Source organism: Rhipicephalus microplus, chromosome 4 (genome assembly GCF_043290135.1).
Source record: "Rhipicephalus microplus isolate Deutch F79 chromosome 4, USDA_Rmic, whole genome shotgun sequence".
NCBI lineage: Eukaryota > Metazoa > Arthropoda > Arachnida > Ixodida > Ixodidae > Rhipicephalus > Rhipicephalus microplus.
The window spans coordinates 214994036-215014731 of record NC_134703.1 but is presented as its reverse complement, the minus strand read 5'-3'; the positions used below and the strand labels follow the sequence as shown (position 1 = coordinate 215014731).

The 20696-nt window shown below is 46.2% G+C and overlaps 1 protein-coding gene across 9 annotated transcripts in view; it reads right to left on the bottom strand.

Annotated features, from left to right (window-relative positions):
- LOC119172975 (cell adhesion molecule Dscam1-like) overlaps positions 1–20696 on the bottom strand; it is a 2235730-nt gene that overhangs the window by 1638902 nt on the left and 576132 nt on the right. For all 9 annotated transcript variants that reach the window (XM_075891768.1, XM_075891770.1, XM_075891774.1 and 6 more), the window contains one exon: positions 3558–3709. In XM_075891768.1, coding sequence (XP_075747883.1) covers positions 3558–3709 — 152 coding nt within the window. The remainder of the gene's footprint in view (positions 1–3557; positions 3710–20696) is intronic.

The window sequence follows — 20696 nt, the reverse complement described above, 5'->3', positions numbered from 1 at the left end:
TATATTCTATTCATTGCTACGTCGCTGAATACGTCATGGCGGGACTTTTGAAGTCTTTAGGGTCGATAAGCCAAGTGGTGTTGTTCACGTGAGTTATACAGCTGGTGCCCACAAAAGTTGGATATGAGCAGTAAAGAATGTAAAGCTTAGTGCGTCTCCGATTTTGTTTTGCGATAGATTGTCCAGTATGATCCACTATTTATGAATATTTGTTTTCGTTTTGTCGATTAATCACTCTCTAAAGCTTCGTTTGGTCAGTGCGAAGAGCGTAGGGTGGTTTCATGGAACAGCCGTTTCACTTTATGAACAGCACAGCAAAATAGTTTTGCTGTGGCCTGGAATTTCTACCACGCCACAGGATTGTTGGCGTTTTTGCGGAACAAAACAGTCGAATTCAGCTCAATACGGGTAGCCAAAGATCATTCGTGAGAGCTTATGAGGAACTAAGCGGTGATCTTAATGACTTCCAAACGTAGGACTCACGGTTTGGAGCAACTGAAACTGAAAGTGTCATGAAACCAGCATGCATAAGCTGAAGAGTGCCTGCTATAATAAATAGGTTGGTTCGGAGGAAGTGCAATTGAGACAGCCTTGAATTCAGCAAAACATAAATTCAAGAGAGCCTGCAATTGTGCAAAAGTTTAACAAGAAACACTCGAGACCGCCAAAACTAAATAAAGCGTGTGGTTCCTGCCCATCTCACTGAAAATAAATTCCGAAAAATACCGATTTAGAGTAGCACATGCATTATTCTAAAGGACAGCCTCCATAGAATAGACATAATTGCCGAATACAATCAGACCTGGCGAGAAGTGAATACAAAAACTGAAAAAGACGTTGACCGCAGAAAAAATTGCGTTCGGCTAGGCAGGGTGAAGTACAACTAACCTATGCGCGAAACCAACGTATAGGCAAGCACTGATGGCGGATCACGTTAGCTCAGATAATTCTGGTGCATAGACAGAGCAAGGACACGCTAAAAGGTGTCGTTCAGAGTAAGATCGTTCATGTGAAAAAGCCGGGCACGCCTCCTTGAAGAGACACGAGGTTTCATACGATACCAATAGATCATTATTCATAGAACAAGATACAGCGTACTGTGAAAAATAAGTGCGAAGAAAGTAGTAAAATGAGCCCGTGTTCTATTGGTTGAATTTGAGGCAGGGGTTATTAGAACCTAGGTCTTCTGCTTTTAATGCTTAAAGCTACCGCAAACCAGCACAGACCTCAAAGCATAGAGGGGACAAGCAGTGGCCCTGAATAACAAGTGCTCTATTCTGCTTGCAACAACGCATACAAATGTCAAAATCACGTAAGCCTGCACGTACAAAAGAAGTTGGCTTTTTGAAATAAACATATTACGCCTGCTGCAGGCACATAATAAACCTGTTTTTTTTTTGTGTGTGTGTGGTGAAGGGATATGTTTTAGTTAAAAAGTACAACTTGCAGTGTTGAAAGTGTTCGTGTTAAAAAGTTGGAAAAAAATAAGTTCAAGTTCTTAAGAATCCTGTAAGAAGTTAGCACTTGTGCCGCTTGTCAAAATATACAAAAAATATTGGCTAATGTTTCAGAGCAAGGACACGCAATTGTTATTCAAACCATTATCAGTGAGTTTGGCAGCTGGCAGCATAATGTCAGCGCATTCTTGCAAAACAAAAAAAAAGGTATTTTGCCAGCTGCAAGATCTCCTTTCGCGTGAACAATTCCCATAAAATAGAAGTTTTTCGTAGCAGCGAAAACTTGAGTTACGTTCTGTCAGTTGATGTCCAAGACTTGTATATTGTGCTCAACAGCGTGAATTTTTCCCAGTGCATGAAGTTTATCAACTGCGCGGAAACGTATTTAAGAGAAGGGTACAACCTCTTTCAAGAATGATGGCGGGCTGTCTCTGACTAATTGTTTCAGCCTCCCGGAATACTAACTATAGGCTACTTTTGTTGTTTTAATGAATACCCGTATGCGCAGCTTGATGCCATTTGGGTGGAATTCTCTATTGTGCTGGTTCCTGCGTTAGATTTTTGTCTACCATGAACCACTAAAACTGGTTTTATGCGGTTTTATATACATCGTGTTTAATGACCGACATTTTAGGAGCTGTTGGCTATGTTCATCAAATATCATTGGCTGTTTGAAGATTACCTCAGGCTACGGTGACAGGCGAAAAAACAGCATCTTAGATTATTTTAGGTAACAAAGGTAAAGCCTAGTGTTTACCTAGAAACTGCACCAAATTGTTGTTTCGCGAGTTATGAACAATAGGCGCGAGTTCTTTGACCATCATATGTGTGGGGCATAAGGTCCACGCGCACAAAAAAATGAGTTTGTAAAAGAATGGCAGCTTCAGTACTAGAGCTATGTAATGGTGGTAGTTGTGATGTTGTGATGGTGGGGTTAGTCCGGCCTACATGGTCGGCAGCAGAACCGCCTGAGAACCTCCCGCGGTAAGTCACCAATTGTTACCCAGCCTAGTGGCGGCCTCGAATGGAACCAGAATGCATTGCACGCTCCTCTTCGTGGCAGTGCGCCCTTCAGGAAAACTCACGTGTTCGAGTGCCCAGTGCCTGTAAAAAACCTTTTTAAGAGCTATATAAGTTGCAACCAAGCGCAAGAGTAGTTCTATTAAACTTTGATATACACGCATAGCATGCGAAACAGCATCTGCCTATTGTGTCGGCGGACATAATACGTGAAGAAAATAGGCTTTGAGGCAATGCCGAGTGCGAACAAGAAAGGAGCACCAAAAAATCTGGCCGAAAAAATGAAAGGAAACCGTGGTGCAAATGAACGAATAAAAGAAAAGCCTGAAAGTTGGTTTACTTGAACTTTGTTACAGCGCCACATGAGACACGGACAAAAAGTTGTTTCTTGCTTCTTTTATCCATGCGTAGTGTTGAGCTGTAACAAAGTTTCAGTACGAAGTGTCATTAGGTAAGATACAGAGACTTTCTTGGTCAGTTCACGCCCTCTTGGTTGCATCCGCAGCCAATCATGCAAGCTCACTTCTCAGTCGACGAGATACTACGCACCTGCTTCTTGGAATCAAACTGTCCCGGAGATATCTAAAGAATCTTGACACACTTGATAGCAATTTAGTCTCGTCAGAAAACAACTAATCGTGGGCCAGAGTTTTTTTTTTTGAACTCGTATGAGGAAAGAAGGGCAAGAAGCAGATGGTGTGCATCTGGGACGTGTAAAGTAATAAGCTGTAAGAGAAACGAAAGTCATTTGCATCAAATGCAGTGTTACTTTTCTGGTTTCTGTGACTATTATTATTATTATTATTATTATTATTATTATTATTATTATTATTATTATTAACATCTTCTATGTGTCAACATAACGTGACTGCACTTACACCAGGAGAAGCTATGGCCGCTTTCGCGAGAAAGGCTAATGCTGCAATGATGAAATTCGGCATTCAGGAATAGTTAAACGCGTGCAAAAAATATCACAATAGACAATCTGATGCAGTGACACGTGAGTGAAAATCTTAGACACTGCGTTCAAATGCGGAAGATATTCGTTATTATTCATCATTGACGCATGCAACTTCTAACCTGCACGCCTGCGTCTCCAGGCCGCAGTGCCTTGCCGTCTTTGATCCACACCATTGTGGAGACAGGATTGCCAGAGGGAATGCAGTTGAAGGTAGCTGTGCCGCCCAAGTCCACCGTCTGCCATTCCGGCTGAACGACCGCTGAAAGGGGAGCTATTGATGTATAGAAAAAAAACGCAAAGGTATCAAATTACTGTGCTGCGATGGGGCATAGCTTCGTATTGCATCAGAAATACACTGCATTGCGTTTCTTCTCGAATACCTTTCATCATAGACTCCTCATCAGACGCGTAATATGGCTGTGGTAGCATGATGTCTGAGTGAGGTCCTTTGAAATAACTCATATATTTCGAAGTAATTTTAAACCTTTACGTACTTCAGGCCCTTTTTGGCGTCCCTATCTAGCCACTTACGACTGCGTGCTCTCGAGATCACCCTTTTAACTTGACGTCAACCAAAAGTAGTTAACACAGTAGGATGATCTCACGCATATTACGCGCAAGCCAAGGCTTTAATAATGTCACATTCCTGTCGCATGCCTCGTTTTCCCGTTAAAGAGTAGCACATACCCTAGGGCGAGTATGTGCCACTAGTATGCGGCTATGCGCCACAGGTGATTGAAACTAAAGCCCTAATCGCATGCACGCAATTTTTTAGCGACAGCGACAGGGGCGTATCAAGAAATATTTTTATGGGGGTTGCGGGTTCACAGACTTGACTTGGGAGAGGGGGTGGGAGCACAGGCTTCAGTTTTCCTCTGGGATGTGACTATTGGCGGAATAAATGTATTGAATTTAGCGAACTTATCATTGCGACGACCCGCCCTATCGGAGGAGACATTGTTAATCTCTGTTAAGTGTAGATAGCGTAGTCCTCGTCGGGGCGAAGTGCATTTCACAAGTCATGTGCGGCTTCACTTACAATGAGGAATGAGAGGTATACGGATGATATTTTTGTACATTTATACTTACATTTTTGTTGTGCTTACTTTGATGAGCGAACAATTTTATACTATCGACGTTTGTGACTGCATGCCTATGAGAATGATTTTTATGTTGGGCTCTTTCGGCAAGCAGCCCTGACGTGGTGATACCTTCTAGTCAACATTTTTTTTTTAATTTACTGTGCGCATCCAACCATGCTTACAGTACGCAATAAGTATTTTGTGTGTGTGTGTGTAAGTTACGCTGCACGTTGGCAACCATAATTTGCACACGTTGTTTTTTGTGCGCACTTTCTCGTAACCTTGGTTGACATTACAGTGTCACGGTGACTTTTGATAGCAATGAATTACTCCAACGGCAGAGGTTTCATCACGCAACCTGCGAGAAGAAGGTAATCAATCTGGAGAAATGTTCACTTTGTCTCAATCAAAAATGCGCCTGGATTTTTACCTTCTCACACAGAAATAACTTGTTCGCTGCGTATATGCGCTATAAAACTTAATTACGCGCAGTAGCGCGTAATGCGTTCTCGTTTTTTTTTTTCGTAGATTTCCTCGCTCTGCTCCCTGAAACGATAACGTTGCTGCAAGGTGTCTGTCATCGTTTCCTTTTTGAGAACACATTCAGAACTGCACAGAAGCGCAAAGCATAGATATGGCATTCAAACACTGTTCTAACTATATACGTTCATTCATGTTTGCAGCACTTACGCCGGCGAGAAAAGGAGCAGCCTCGTACCACACAAAATATCGAGTGATCGGTCCACTAATGATGAAGGAATGAACTCCGGTCTTGTTCAGAGCATAGTAAACCATAACCAGTTTCTCAGAACGCGTCAACTCCGACAAGGACTGCCAGCGCATGCAACGCAAGTTTACTTACGCAGTACGGTGCATCATCCATGCCTGTCGGTTGTCTGTTACGGGCATTCTGAATGCGGGGCGAGTCAGTGGAATTTTACTACTGGTATCAATTCGTTCGCGTTCATTCACGTTTGTGGTAATACATACAATGCAACAGAACCTACCAGCTTTCCGTAGGCGCACAATCACAAACTTGAGCCGTTTCGCGCACAAAGTAATGGCGTATTCGGTTGGCTGCTCTGGTCTTCTGGCTCATAGTCGCCAGATTCAGAGGCTGCTCGCAGTCGGAGCGTGAGAGGCAGTTTCCCAACCGAATACATCTGCAATCTCAAAGCGCTAGAGCAGCGCGCCTGTAGCGCCATTGTGCAGCCAACGCAGGAAGCTATTGGGTAAATGTTACTACGCCGCATCAAGAAATGGTGCCGATCACTTCAGCGATTATGTCCGATATGTGTCACCTTTTTATATTCTCTCTCTCGCTGACATGTATGAATGTAGTGAATGCCTCCTGAGCTTAGCACATCCTCGATCGTCCTCGACCGAACTGCTTTCTTCAAGGCGAATCACGAGGCTGTCTGCGAACTGCTGTGACGACAGCATTGATGTTTTCTCTACCTTCTCTAGCCACCTCGTTATTGGTATGGTGCATTTATGGCTTCGTAGATGCGAATTCACCCCACACACGCGCAAAAACAGCTAACGAAGTAATACGCACCCGGCGATACCCCCTTCCGAAATACACGCTCGCACTCCTCAGCTTGTTGACCTACCGGCAGCCCCGTCATTGGCTGACTTGTCCAACATGATTCGTCCTCCCGGTCAGACCACACTCTCACCACTCTCCCTTCGACGTCAGAGCAGTCGATAGTGCTCTGAGGTGGACGCTCTTAAAGAACCAACCGAAAGTAGTCTGAGCACTCGAACTATACCAACCGAAGGCGCAGCCATGCCCAACCGATTACGAGATAAGATACTGGGTGAGTGCGACCTTACGGGCACCTGAAGGGATGCGGAAGAATCTTTCAGTCATGGGAGAAACGAGTGCTAGTGTGTTTAAGGCGGAACATAAGCACCCGACATGTATACATTGTCACTCAGATTGCGATTTCTCGCATTTATAGTGTCGCCGAACTCTGCTGAGCGCGTTGCTGCCTAGCAATGCGTGGTCACCCCATTGAATTGCGCTGCCTACATGTCTTTTCTGGGTAGTTCGTGTTCTGTGTCAATCAGCGCCCTTCTATGAGACTCGACGGCCTTGTCAAAACGTTGCAAAGTAGCGCTTGATGATTATTTCTCGAAAGACGACCCTGCTTTTAGTGCACACTCGACAACTGGCGAAAAGGCTACTGCAGCTGAAGAAACGGTTCCCAGCTGTACTTCTGCACTGCCTGAATACGACTCGTGTGCTGAAAGAACTCCTAAAAACCGATCGGAACAAGATGCATGCAAGGAAACCCTGATTCCTGACAACGACATTGGTCTTTTACGTGTTTAACGGGCTCGGATGCCAGGAGCGGCAGGACGATGAGACTAGACGTTTCATAATGACGACAAAGAAGCGAAGCGCAAACTACAGCTTTTCGTCACTCAGTAAGCGCAAACCGAAGTTCCAACCACTCTAGCAAGAACTGTTTTGCTGCCTGGTGTATTCCAAATACCAGGAGGGAGCTCTCTGCTTGACATGTGTGCTGTTTCCAAAAGAAATTTCAGGCTATTGCACTTACCAAGTTCTTGGTTCTATGGTTGTCTCGACGTTCACCCGTTGGGAAAACGTGCTCAAAAACTTAAGAAGCCACAACAATTGTGACTACCACGAGACCGCTGCTCTACACTCGTGTCAATCTTAGTGTCAATTGAAAATTTATTCAACACTATTCCGCTATATCATAACTGAAGTCTGTTCACTGCGTGAAACATTGCTTGCACAGTTTATTTCATTTCTTGTTAAAAATATCATTAGTATGCATATTGTTATTAATTTAACAAGATATCTTTTACACCCATGCTTCGTCCTTCTGCGCATTTCCTATGCGTTATGGCACTATTTGCATAAATTTCTCCGTGGGACTTTCTAGTCATGTAAATGTTAAAGGACACATGAACAGATGCAGTTATTCAATATATTTATTTGTCGTATATTTTTCTGGATTTATGTTGCTTATTCTAGCGCTATTTACCACACTGCTCCACAATAAAACTTGTGCTCACTGTAGCTGCCCACACTGCATTTCCCCTTACGCTCATTAGATTTATGACCACCATCGTCTTATTTATGCACATGACGAGTATGTTAGTGAGCCATTTCTAAGGTTACGACGGACTTGCACGTTTACTTGTGTTACATTTTCGTCATTAGAGAAAATTGCGGAGTGACTTTGGCAATTAGCGCATAATAAACATATGTTTCAATATATTGCACACTCTCATACTAGCGAAGTTTGTTGGATAAACCAAACTTTCTGTCACGCGCGTGTGTGCGTGCGCGTGTTCGTTCAGATGTTAGCAGAACGCGCGAAAGTTCTATAGAACTGTCATTCTCTCGCTTCAGTATATCTTAGAACACATACGAATAGTCACACTATAGTATGCTTGAAATTGAACCAGACCTTGAAACTGTGTCTGTCTTTTACCATTAAAGTGAATCTCTGAAAATTATTGTGTGCATTGGCTCCAGGAAGATCTGTTTCGCCGGGTACTAGTATGACCACCGCTGCAGCGTTAATACCATTACTGAGGCAACTTAAAACGCTCGCTGCCGAGGAATCTCGCAGAGTGCCAAAGGCTTGCCAAACACCGCGACACGTTTTTACGTCAGCAGACATTATGCTCTCTAAAAGCGATCAGTGAAGATGTTGTTATAGTAGCGGGGGGGGGGGGCAGGGATGCCCAAAAATTTTCGGAGAAAGGCTTAACCCCCACCTCCACCTCCCTGGCTACGCCACTGGACAGCGACAAGATTTGCTGTCACGGAAGCCTATCGGTCGTCACCGCTTGTCGCGATCGCGCTTTTCTAGGGAACTTTGACAGATCGCTTGTCGCCCGGAAGCTAGCGTAGCGATTTCAAGCAACATGGCTGCGCCCACAATCCTCGCTTCTGTTGCAATTTGCTCTCGATGCTTGTTATTCGTGCGTACATCAGGTATGCAAGGTTTCGACAACCTTTTTACATTCTCATCTCGCACAGAGAGTGAGCGAGCGGCCGTATTTTCTCGTGAATCTCATTGTCGAAAGTTTGTTTTAATGTCTCGACGATAGCTTATGACACTTGGGTCGCTTGCTACAAATCGATATCGTCATGCAAAGTGCGTCATAGCCGTTGTAGCACATACGCTTCTAGACAGACTGTCGCGGCCAAACAAAAGATTGCAAAAAAGGAGATTTTGAAATGCTTTTGCGGCTTCCTTAAACACCACAAGACAGTAATGATTTCGGCATGTTGTCATCAACCAACTTCTAAAATTCTATTGACAATTTATGTGTATGCTCGCGATATTTCGTTCAAGCAACAATGACACTTTGTCGGCGACATGCGGTTGTTGTCGCTGTCACTTAGAAATAGCGTGCATGTGGTTAGGGCTTTATTATCTGCCAAGTAAGGTGAGAACAAACATGGATATAAACAACGCCTTAGCGTTTTGAAGAAGCTGACATCGCTATTGTTAAACTACAGAACGCATGTAATAAATATCAAGCTCTCAACAGGAATCGAATTCAGCATTTTATGTGCAAATCAAGTATTATACCTCAGAGCCACGCCATATCTTAGAACTACCTTTTAAATAGACCGTAATGCTTTTGAAGCGTCAAGTGTCGTTGCACTGCTGGGATGAAGGGCTATCCAATTTTACAAACATTATATATTGCCACGCATGTTTCTTATTTTCACTTCTGTTTGATCGGGTTGTTGCCCCCAATGCCCGGGTCTGGATTGCTTGGTCAACTCCGCATCATTGTTCCAGAACGTTCACGATACTTCTGGATCGTAATATTAAGATTGGCCGTCAGGCGCGAGCCCTCAAGATTATTCAAGAGCTTGCACGAATACCAGTGAAATGGCTGGTATATTCAATGCCACGTTTATAAATACCGCCGCCCTTCGCCGCGTGTCAGTTGATCGCTGGCGGACGCTCTGTTTGCTGCTATTAGTGCCCGTGCGTGGCTTTATTATGACCTTCAGTTTCCTGGCCACAAGACGGTCCGAATGAACATTTTTCGTCTTAACATAGCGGCTGGTCACTGCGTCCATGTCCCGACCCGATGACATCTGTTAGGTGTGCTGCTTCTTTCATCTCCCACCCGCCCCGGCCAAGCCATGAACCCAGCCAGTGGCACAGCAGACACGGAATCCAATCCTGAAGAGTGAACAAGCGGCAGCATAGAGGACTCCAACCATAGCATGGGCCCTTTCCTGAAACAGCCAGGCAGCCCCTGATCCTGACATCGACAGCAGCAACCATGACCAGCACCCCCGTGCAGCCTGCCCCAATTGTTCTACGAGAGCCCAAAATACCCTCAACGTTCCGTGTTTCATCAGGCGAGGACCCAGAAAGCTGGATCTAAATATACAACCGAGTCGTCTTCTCAAACAGCTGGGATCCCGAAGAAAAACTACGCCACGTCTACTTCTATCTAGAACACAACGCGAATACTTGGTTCGAGAACCGGGAATCTACTCTACATACCTGGGACGTCTTTCGGACGAGGTTCTTGAGCATCTTCACGAGCGCCGTTCGCAAGGAAAGGTCTACCACATGGCTGGAGACACAGGTCCCTAACAAAAGCATAACTATTTTTGTCGAAGAGATGACCGGCTCTTTCGACACACCGACCCCACCATGGCTGAGGAGGAGAAACTCCGCTTTCTCATGCAAATGGTCAAGCAGCACTTGTTTGCAGGACTTGTCCGGAACCCGCCCAAGACTGCCGCTGAACGTCTTACTAAGGTCACGACTATACGAAAGGCGCTTTATATGCGGACAGTGCAGTACGACCACTGCACCTCATTCAACTGCGCTGAAGCCTTCAGCGCGACGACTTGTTCATTCGAGAGACCGTGCGGAAGGAGCTGCGAAAGCTGTTACATTCGACGCAGCTTCAAGCTAGCTCAATCACCGACATTGTCCGCTAAGACGTTTGGCAGTCGAATGGGCTCCCCGAAACACCGCAGCCCGAACCGGAAGCTCTATGAGCTACGCCACTGCAGTGCACCGCAATGCTCCTCCACGCCCGCGTCAGAACACTACCCCGCCATAGTTCTACCGCCACACTCCGCCGCCACCATTACCAACGCCATACTACCCCTCTGCCACCCAGTGCTACGACTCTAGGGAGACTGACGTTTGGCGTGCCCCTGATCACCGCTTCCTGTGCTGATACTGTGGTGAAGCCGGGCACATGTGCCACTGCTGCCAGTACCACCAGATTGCATTACGTGGTTTTGCCTTCGACGCGCCGCGTCTAGAGTGGGGTTAAAGACCACGCGACACCGCTAACTATCTCGCTGGAGCGCAGAGGACACCCTGAGGATCATTTTGTTCATCCTCACCCGGCCGCTACATGTTACCGCACCATCGGCAGTACACTAGCCCAAACCAGGACTGGTCACCTAGCCCGTAATAGAAAAACTAAATGCAGCAAACGATGGAGGTGCGGTTGCTGTACGACAAACTGCCGAAGATCCTTCGCCGCTCCCACCGACAACACCGACGAGGCGACGAAGCGCTCAAGAACCTGCCGCACCCCAAATGCAGCTCTGACGTCGATACTTCGTGGCCAGCAGAAGACCTGAAAACGTGACGTTGAAGCAGTGGTACAAACTGTCACAGTCATGATCCTATACCACGACCCAACTGCAACGCGAGCTGGCGGTCACCCAGCTAGTTACACTGGCAGAAATTTTCCCAGCCATAGTCACCATTGACAGCCTCATTTACCCCTAAAGCTGCGTCTTACTACAGCATAGCTCGAGAGGTGTCATCTTTGGTATGGACTTCTTAAACCTTGATGGTCCCGCCATCGACCTGAAAACAAAGTTGATAACACTGTGTATATAAAAAGCAGTACTTCCGAACACGCTGCCAGGCAGTCAAGCCTTGAATGTGCTGAAGAACAAGTCCCCATTCCGCCTTGTTAAAGCGTCATCATTTTCATCGACACTCCAGAACTAGAAGATTATGAAGGCGTCGTTAAAGGCAATCAGCTTTCTTCGGGCTAACCGGGATATTTGCTCCCAAAAGGAATCACCGAGCTGGGTAAAGGAAAAGCATCAATGATCCTCACGACTTTCAACAGTGAGTACAAGCACGTCAGCAAAGGCAGAACGGTAGCCCACATCGAATAAATACTAAAAGCCAGCAATGCTTTCGCCTTCACCGATTCTGGCGAATCAACTTCGATGACTCAAACCCTTCAACAAGCTTTCGACTATAATCTGAGCCTTCCGACGCATAGACATGAACAGTTTAGAAACCTGCTTCTGAAATACAAGAACTTGGGTAGCCTTGATGCGCGCGCCCCCGCTCAGGGTGCTGCAACTTTTTACTGCTTCCTCCGCCATTATAGTGCCCACCGCGTCTTTTCTAAGCTGTGCAAATCGCGTGCGCATTTTTCGCATGTTTTGCCTAGATGTTTGTTGCCCCAGGCCTAGTGGACCACTACGCGCCAGAACAAAACCTGTATGCAGCGGGAGTGATAATGCAGATGTCATCACTATGAGTGGAGGAGCTGGCATCTTGCCACTCTACAAGAACTGCTTTTCGTCGTCGTCAAAACTTATAGAGACACCTGTCGCGGGAAATAGAATCATAACAGAAGAAAATACCAGCCCACCCCAACAAAGCTCGTACAGAGATTCGACGCGAGTACACGGGGCCATAATGAAAAAAGTCGACGAAACGCTACGCGACGACATTATGCAGCCTTCAGAGAGTCCATGGTTGTCACCGGTGGTATTAGTGAAAGATGATAGAACACTACACTTCTGTGTTGACTATTGGCGCCTCAACAAGTTCATGAATGAGGAGGCATACCCTCTCCCTGAATAGATGATGCCCTTTATCGAGTCGACATTACGAAATACTTTTTATCAATAGACCTCAAGTCAGGCTTAGTGGCAAATTAAATAAGACGAGCGAGACCGGGAAAATAATGCCTTCGTTACAGCAAACGACCTCTTCGAATTCGAGGTCATGACCTTTGGTCTTTTTACAGTGCCTCCGTCATACTATAGTGTTATGGAAACCGCGTTGGCTGTATTGAAGTGGAAGACTTGCCTCAAGTACTAGGACGATGTCGTCGTGTTTTCTTCATGCTTTGACGAGCATCTCCGGCACCTTGAAGCTGTGCTTCAAGCAATCAAAACCCCCGGACTCACTCTGAAGCCACAAAAATACCGCTTTGCATACGAGGAACTCTTGTTCTTGCGACACGTGATAAGCAAGTCTGGAGTGTATCGAGACCCACAGGAGACAATCGCCATCACTTCCTTCGTGGCACCCACAGACAAGAAGGCTGTGCGTCGACTTCTCGGCCTGTACACACATGCGGGCGTTTCGTCAAAAATTTTGCCCGCATTGCTGAGCCACTCTAACTTTACAAAAACTGACGTCGAGTTCAAGTGGAAAACACCGCAGGAGGAAGTGCTTCAAGAATTAAAATGACGCCTGCAGACACCGCCGATACTTGCGCATTTAGACGAACACGCCGACCTGGAAATCCACACCGACGCAAGTAGTGAACGGCTCGGAGCTTTCCTGGTGCAGAAGATTGACGGACATGACAGGGTCATCAGTTATGCGAACTGGTCGCTATCTAAAGTGAAATTTAACTATTCCATAACAAAAAATTGGCCTGAATCTACATGTTACACTGTAAATGTCGTCGAAAGACGATAGTCTTGCGTCTGGAGAGAGTGAACAAAACGTTTACTTGATGTTCTGCGCCAGAAAATCGGTGAATGGTATTCGGATAGCACTGCGTTAGAGTGCCTCGAGCATGTGGCAGAGGCGAACGAGCGCATCTAGGCACACTAGAGACAAGTGCCATATGACAGTTATCTTCGAAAATGAAGGCGTTCAGCCCGCGGAGAAAGATGCGCACCGTTCTCTGAAATGATAAAGTGTAGAACGCTAAGCGATGGGCAGGTGCCACCACCATGACGTCGTAGCAAAGTGTTGGGGACACCTTTTTGAGCATCGCGAAAAATGTTCAATCGGACCGTCTTGTGGCCAGGAAACTGAAGGTCATAATAAAGCCACGCACGGGCACTAATAGCAGCAAACAGAGCGTCCGCCAGTGATCAAATGACACACGGCGAAGGGCGGCGGTATTTATATATGTAGCATTGAATATACCAGCCTTTTCATTGGTATTCGTGCAAGCTCTGGAATAATCTCGAGTGCTCGCGCCTCACGGCCAATCTTATTAGTACGATCCAGAAGGATCGCGAACGTTCTCGAACAATGATGCGGAGTTGACCGAGCATTCCAGACCCGGGCATTCGAGGCAACAACCCGATCAAACAGAAGTGAAAATAAGAAATATGCGTGGCAATATATAATGTTTGTAAAATTGGACAGCCCTTCATCCCAGTAGTGCAACGACACTTGACGCTTCGAAAGCATTACGGTCTATTTAAAAAGTAGTTCTAAGATATGGAGTGGCTCTGAGGTATAACACTTGATTGGCACGTAGTATGCTGAATTCAATTCCTGTTGAGAGCTTGATATTTATTACATGCGTTTTGTAGTTTAACAATAGCGATGTCAGCTTCTTCAAAACGCTAATGCGTTGCAAATATCCTTGTTTGTTCTCACCTTACTTGGCAGTTTTAAAGCCCTAACCACACGCACGCTAATTTCAAGTGACAGCGACAACAACCGCATGTCGGCGGCAAAGCGTCATTGTTGCTTGAATGAAATATCGCGACCATGCATAAATTGTCAATAGAATTTTAGAAGTTGGTTTATGACAACATGGCGAAATTATTACTGTCTTGTGGTGTCTAAGGAAGCCACAAAAGCATTTCTAAATCTCCTTTTTTGCAATCTTTTGTTTGGCCACGACAGTCTGTCGAGAAGCGTATGTGCTACGACGGCTATGACGCACTTCGCAAGACGATATCTATTTGTAGCAAGCGACCCAAGTGTCACAAGCTATCGTCGAGACATTAAAACAAACTTTCGACAATACTGTCTGCTCATCTATACTGATACTGACTGTCTCATCTATCTACCTCTAAAATCTTATAAAGGCGTCTTCGGCACCTTCCCAAAACATTTGGCAGTAGCTGTAGCGGCTGGCGTGTATCATTTAGGACTGTCTACTTCTACTTTCAGCCGCAATAGTTACGCGGCTCTGAATTCAGCCCATCACCTATTGCTTACCCACGGATGCTTAGATTACCGGCTGTGACTCGTGCTGCTGACTCATCGATATCCACTGATGCAACTGCGCACAGTACAGCGGCTATCTACCCGTACGGGCTTATAAAGGCTTTTGAGGCACCTTCCCAAAACATTTGGCAGTAGCTGTTGCAGCAGGCGTGCATCATCTAAGAGTGTCTGCGTGTACTTTCAGGTGCCGTAGTTACGCGGCTCTGAATTCAGCGCATCACCTACTACTGACCCAGGGACGCTTAGGTGACCTGCTGTTACTCGCGCTGCTGACTCATCGATATCCACTGATGCGACGGCGCACAGTACAGCGGCTATCTACCTGTAAAAGCATATAAAGGCGTCTTCGGCGCCTTCCCCAAACATTTGGCAGTAGCTGTAGCGGCTGGCGTGTATCATTTAGGACTGTCTACTTCTACTTTCAGCCGCAATAGGTACGCGGCTCTGAATTCAGCCCATCACCTATTGCTTACCCACGGATGCTTAGATTACCGGCTGTGACTCGTGCTGCTGACTCATCGATATCCACTGATGCAACTGCGCACAGTACAGCGGCTATCTACCCGTACGGGCTTATAAAGGCTTTTGAGGCACCTTCCCAAAACATTTGGCAGTGGCTGTTGCAGCAGGCGTGCATCATCTAAGAGTGTCTGCGTGTACTTTCAGGTGCCGTAGTTACGCGGCTCTGAATTCAGCGCATCACCTACTACTGACCCAGGGACGCTTAGGTGACCTGCTGTTACTCGTGCTGCTGACTCATCGATATCCACTGATGCGACGGCGCACAGTACAGCGGCTATCTACCTGTAAAAGCATATAAAGGCGTCTTCGGCACCTTCCAGAAACATTTTACAGTAGCTGTTGCGGCTGGCGTGCATCATTTAAGACTGTCTACTTGTACTTTCATCCGCAATAGTTACGCGGCTCTGAATTCAGCGCATCACCTACTGCTGACCCACGGACGCTTAGGTGACCTGCTGTGACTCGTGCTGCTGACTCATCGATATTCACTGATGCGACTGCGCACAGTACAGCAGCTATCTACCTGTAAAAAGCATATAAAGGCATCTTCAGCACCTTCCCAAAACATTTAGCAGTAGCTGTAGCGGCTGGCGTGCATCATTTAGGAATGTGTACTTGTAATTTCAGGCGCAGTAGTTATGCGGCTCTGAATTCAGCACATCACCTACTGCGGACCTACGGTCACTAGGTGACCTGCTGTGACTCGTGCTGCTGACTCATCGATATCCACTGATGTGACTGCACACAGTACAGCGGCTATCTACCTGTAAAAGCATATTGTCAAGTAAGGGTGAGGGTAGCCCGAAGACAGGAGACCGGGAGGTTACTAGAAATAGGAGATCCGTTTATTTGACGGACTTGCGCCCACTAAAGGAAAACAGACACACCGGCTTAGCGGGAGGCGAACAGCGTGTTCGACGGCCGTCGGGTAACAGAAATGTCTCACTGGAACGCAAGGCGCGTTCGACGCCCGTCGGGTAACAGAAATGTCCCACTGGAACGCAAGGCGCGTATACCATCCGAGATACAGTCGCCGTAGCGTCCGGCGCTATCTTGTTATCAACGAATGGTCGACGTGCGAGCCATGATCTTCGCAGATGAGTCGTGGTGCATCCTGGACCACGATAAGGCCGCGTGCCGGTGGTATCGGCATGCGCAACACTATCCGCTATACGCCTCGCGGCAATATAAAGGCGTCTTCGGCACCTTCCCAAAACATTTGGCAGTACCTGTAGCGGCTGGCATGCATCATTTAGGACGGTCTACTTGTACTTTCACCCGCTATAGTTACGCGGCGATGAATTCAGCACGTCACCTACTGCTGACCCAAGGATGCTTAGAGGACCTGCTGTGCCTCGTGCTGCTGACTCATCCATATCCGCTGATGCGACTGCGCACAGTACAGCAGCCATTTACCTGTAAAAGCATATAAAGGCGTCGTCAGCACCTTCCCAATACATTTGGCAGTAGCTGTGGCGGCTGGCGTGCATCATCTAAGACTTTCTACTTTTACTTTCAGGTGCAGTACATACGCGGTTCTGAATTCAGCGCATCACCTACTGGTGACCCACGGACGCTTAGGTGACCTGCTGTGACTCGTGCTGCTGACTTGTCGATATCCGCTGATGCGACTGCGCACAGTACAGTGGCTATCCACCTGTAAAAGCATATAAAGACGTTTTCGGCACCTTTCTCAAACATTTAGCAGTAACTGTAGCGGTTGGCGTGCATCATCTAATAGTATCTACTTGTACTTTCAGCCGCAGTAGTTGCGTGGCGCTGAATTTAGCGCATCACCTACTCCTGTTCCATGGAAGCTTAGGGGATCTGCTGTAACTCGTGCTGCTGACTCATCGATATCCACTGGTGCGACTGCGCACAGTACAGCGGCTATCTACCTGTAGAAGCATATAAAGGCATCATCGGCACTTTCTCAAAACGTTTAGCAGTAGCTGTTGCGGCTGGCGTGCATCATTTAAGACTGTCTACTTGTACTTTCAGCCGCAATAGTTACGCGGCTCTGAATTAAGCCCATCACCTACTGCTAACCCAAGGATGCTTAGATGACCGGCTCTGACTCGTGCTGCTGACTCATCGATATCCACTGATGCAACTGCGCACAGTACAGCGTCTATCTACCTGTACAGGCTTATAAAGGCTTTTGCGGCACCTTCCCAAAACATTTGGCAGCAGCTTTTGCAGCAGGCGTGCATCATCTAAGACTGTCTGCTTCTACTTTCAGGTGCAGTAGTTACGCGGCTCTGAATTTAGCGCGTCACCTACTACTGACCCAGGGACGCTTAGGTGACCTGCTATTACTCGGGCTGCTGACTCATCGATATCCACTTATGCGACTGCGCACAGTACAGCAGCCATTTACCTGTAAAAGCATATAAAGGCGTCGTCAGCACCTTCCCAATACATTTGGCAGTAGCTGTGGCGGCTGGCGTGCATCATCTAAGACTTTCTACTTGTACTTTCAGGTGCAGTGCATACGCGGCTCTGAATTTGGTGCATCAGCTACTGCTGACCCACGGACGCTAGGGTGACCTGCTGTGACTAGTGCTGCTGACTCATTGATATGCACTGGTGAGACTACGCACAGTACAGCGGCTATCTACCTGTACAGGCAAATAAAGGCATTTTCGGCACCTTCCCAAAACATTTGGCAGTAGCTGTTGCAGCAGGCGTGCATCAACTAAAACTACCTACTTGTACTTTAAGCCGCAGTAGTTGCGCGGTGCTGACTTCAGCGCATCACCTACTGATGTTTCACGGACGCTTAGGTGACCTGCTGTGACTCGTGCTGCTCACTCATCAATATCCACTGATGCAACTGCGCACAGTACAGCGGCTATCTACCTGTACAGGCATATAAAGGCGTTTTCGGCACCTTCCCAAAACATTTCGCAGTAACTGTTTCAGCAGGCGTGCATCATCTAATACTGTCTGCTTGTACTTTCAGGTGCAGTAGTTACGCGGCTCTGAATTCAGCGCATCACCTACTGCTGTTTCACGGACGCTTAGGTGACCGGCGGTGACGCGTGCTGCTGACTCCTCGATAGCCACTGATGCGACTGCGCACAGTACAGCGGCTATCTACCTGTACAGGCATATAAAGGCGTTTTCGACACCTTCCCAAAACATTTCGCAGTAACTGTTTCAGCAGGCGTGCATCATCTAATACTGTCTGCTTGTACTTTCAGGTGCAGTAGCTACGCGGCTCTGAATTCAGCGCATCACCTACTGCTGTTTAACGGACGCTTAGGTGACCTGCGGTGACGCGTGCTGCTGACTCATCGATAGCCACTGATGCAACTGCGCACAGTACAACGGCTATCTACCTGTACAGGCATATAAAGGCGTTTTCGGCACCTTCCCAAAACATTTCGCAGTAACTTTTTCAGCAGGCGTGCATCATCTAATACTGTCTGCTTGTACTTTCAGGTGCAGTACATACGCGGCTCTGAATTCAGTGCATCACCTACTGCTGTTTCACGGACGCTTAGGTGACCTGCTGTGACTCGTGCTGCTCACTCATCGATATCCACTGATGCAACTGCGCACAGTACAGCGGCTATCTACCTGTACAGGCATATAAAGGCGTTTTCGGCACCTTCCCAAAACATTTCGCAGTAACTGTTTCAGCAGGCGTGCATCATCTAATACTGTCTACTTCTACTTTCAGCCGCAATAGTCACGCGGCTCTGAATTCAGCGCATCACCTACTGCTGATCCTCGGACGCTTAGGTGACCTGCGGTGACGCGTGCTGCTGACTCATCGATAGCCACTGATGCGACTGCGCACAGTACAGCGGCTATCTACCTCTAAAAGCTCATAAAGGCGTCTTCGGCACCTTCCCAAAACATTTGGCAGTAGCTGTAGCGGCTGGCGTGTATCATTTAGGACTGTCTACTTCTACTTTCAGCCGCAATAGTTACGCGGCTCTGAATTCAGCCCATCACCTTTTTTCGTACCTTTCTTCGTCACCTTTCTTCCTTTCTTCTTTCGCACCTTTCTTCCTTCTTACCTTTCTTCGTCACCATCACATTTCTTCGTTCTTTGTATTTGTCCCTTTAAGTAATAAACGAACAACCCCTATCCATTCACGTTGAACGAATGATTTCAATAAAATCGCTGTTTTCTGTGAGTTGCTGAAATCAACTGATTGGACAGACGTCTACAATGAAACCGATCCAAATGAAGTGTACGAAAACTTCATTTTAAAGGTTATTACCCATTGCAATGTCGCTTTTCCTGTTATGGCAATGAGAAAATACAGGAAGGCCAGTAAAGATTCGATAAACAAGGCTCTTTTTATGAGAATTAAAGAAACAAACTTGATGTTCGCTAAATTCCTTAAAACGAGATGTTCTGAGATATTAGCTGAATACAAAAAGTTTCGTAATGTGCTAAATGCTGATCTAAAAAAAGCAAAGTCGTCATTTTACAGAAAAAAGTTTTCAAACATAGGTAACAATCCTAAGCAGATCTGGAAAGGCATTAAAACTCTCATCGGAATCCAAGCTAACACAACACCCGTCGAAATGCTGGTTAAGGGTATTATCTATGACGGTGTTGCATTAGCCGAAAAACTCAATGAACACTTCCTGGAAGCTGGTAAATATGCCGGCTCAGTTCCCTTGCCTAATAATACCTCTCTTACGTCATGTATTCAGATTCCTAACTATGACTCGATATTTCTGACGACAACAACAGAAGCAGAAATGACAACCATTATTATTTATCTAAAAAATACTTGTGCTCCTGGTGATGATGACACCTCACCATTGCCAATTAAGAATTCCATTAGTTGCCTCGTAGAACCACTGGCCTATATATTCAATCAGATGTTAGCTACTGGCATGTTCCCAGATTGATTAAAGATAGCACGTGTTACTGTTGTCTTTAAAGGTGGAAATAAAACAGAATTCGGTAATTACCGGCCAATTTCCGTTCTGCCAATTTTTTCTAAGGTTGCTGAAAAAAGAATTTATATACGTTTCTTTAGCTTCCTTTTCGCAAATAATGTGATAAGTGATCATCAATGCGGTTTTCAACCTGGGAAATCTACTGAAACCGCATTGCACTATATAAAAAATGTCTTAATTCGAAACATCGAAATGAAATACTTTACTATTGGAACATTTCTCCACTTCAGTAAAGCGTTCGATTCGGTTCAACATGAAATTCTTTTAGCAAAACTAGAAATTTATGAAATTCGTGGCATTGCAAAAAGCCTCATGAAAAGCTACCTGACTGCACGTCAACAATACCCAAAGCCACATAACGACACTCGCTCTAACAACGGAACAATAAAATATGGAGTACCTCAGGGATCGATATTAGGACCCCTTCTATTCACTTTGTACATAAATGATATTGTGAACATTCCTTCATTTTAGAACATTATTCTAT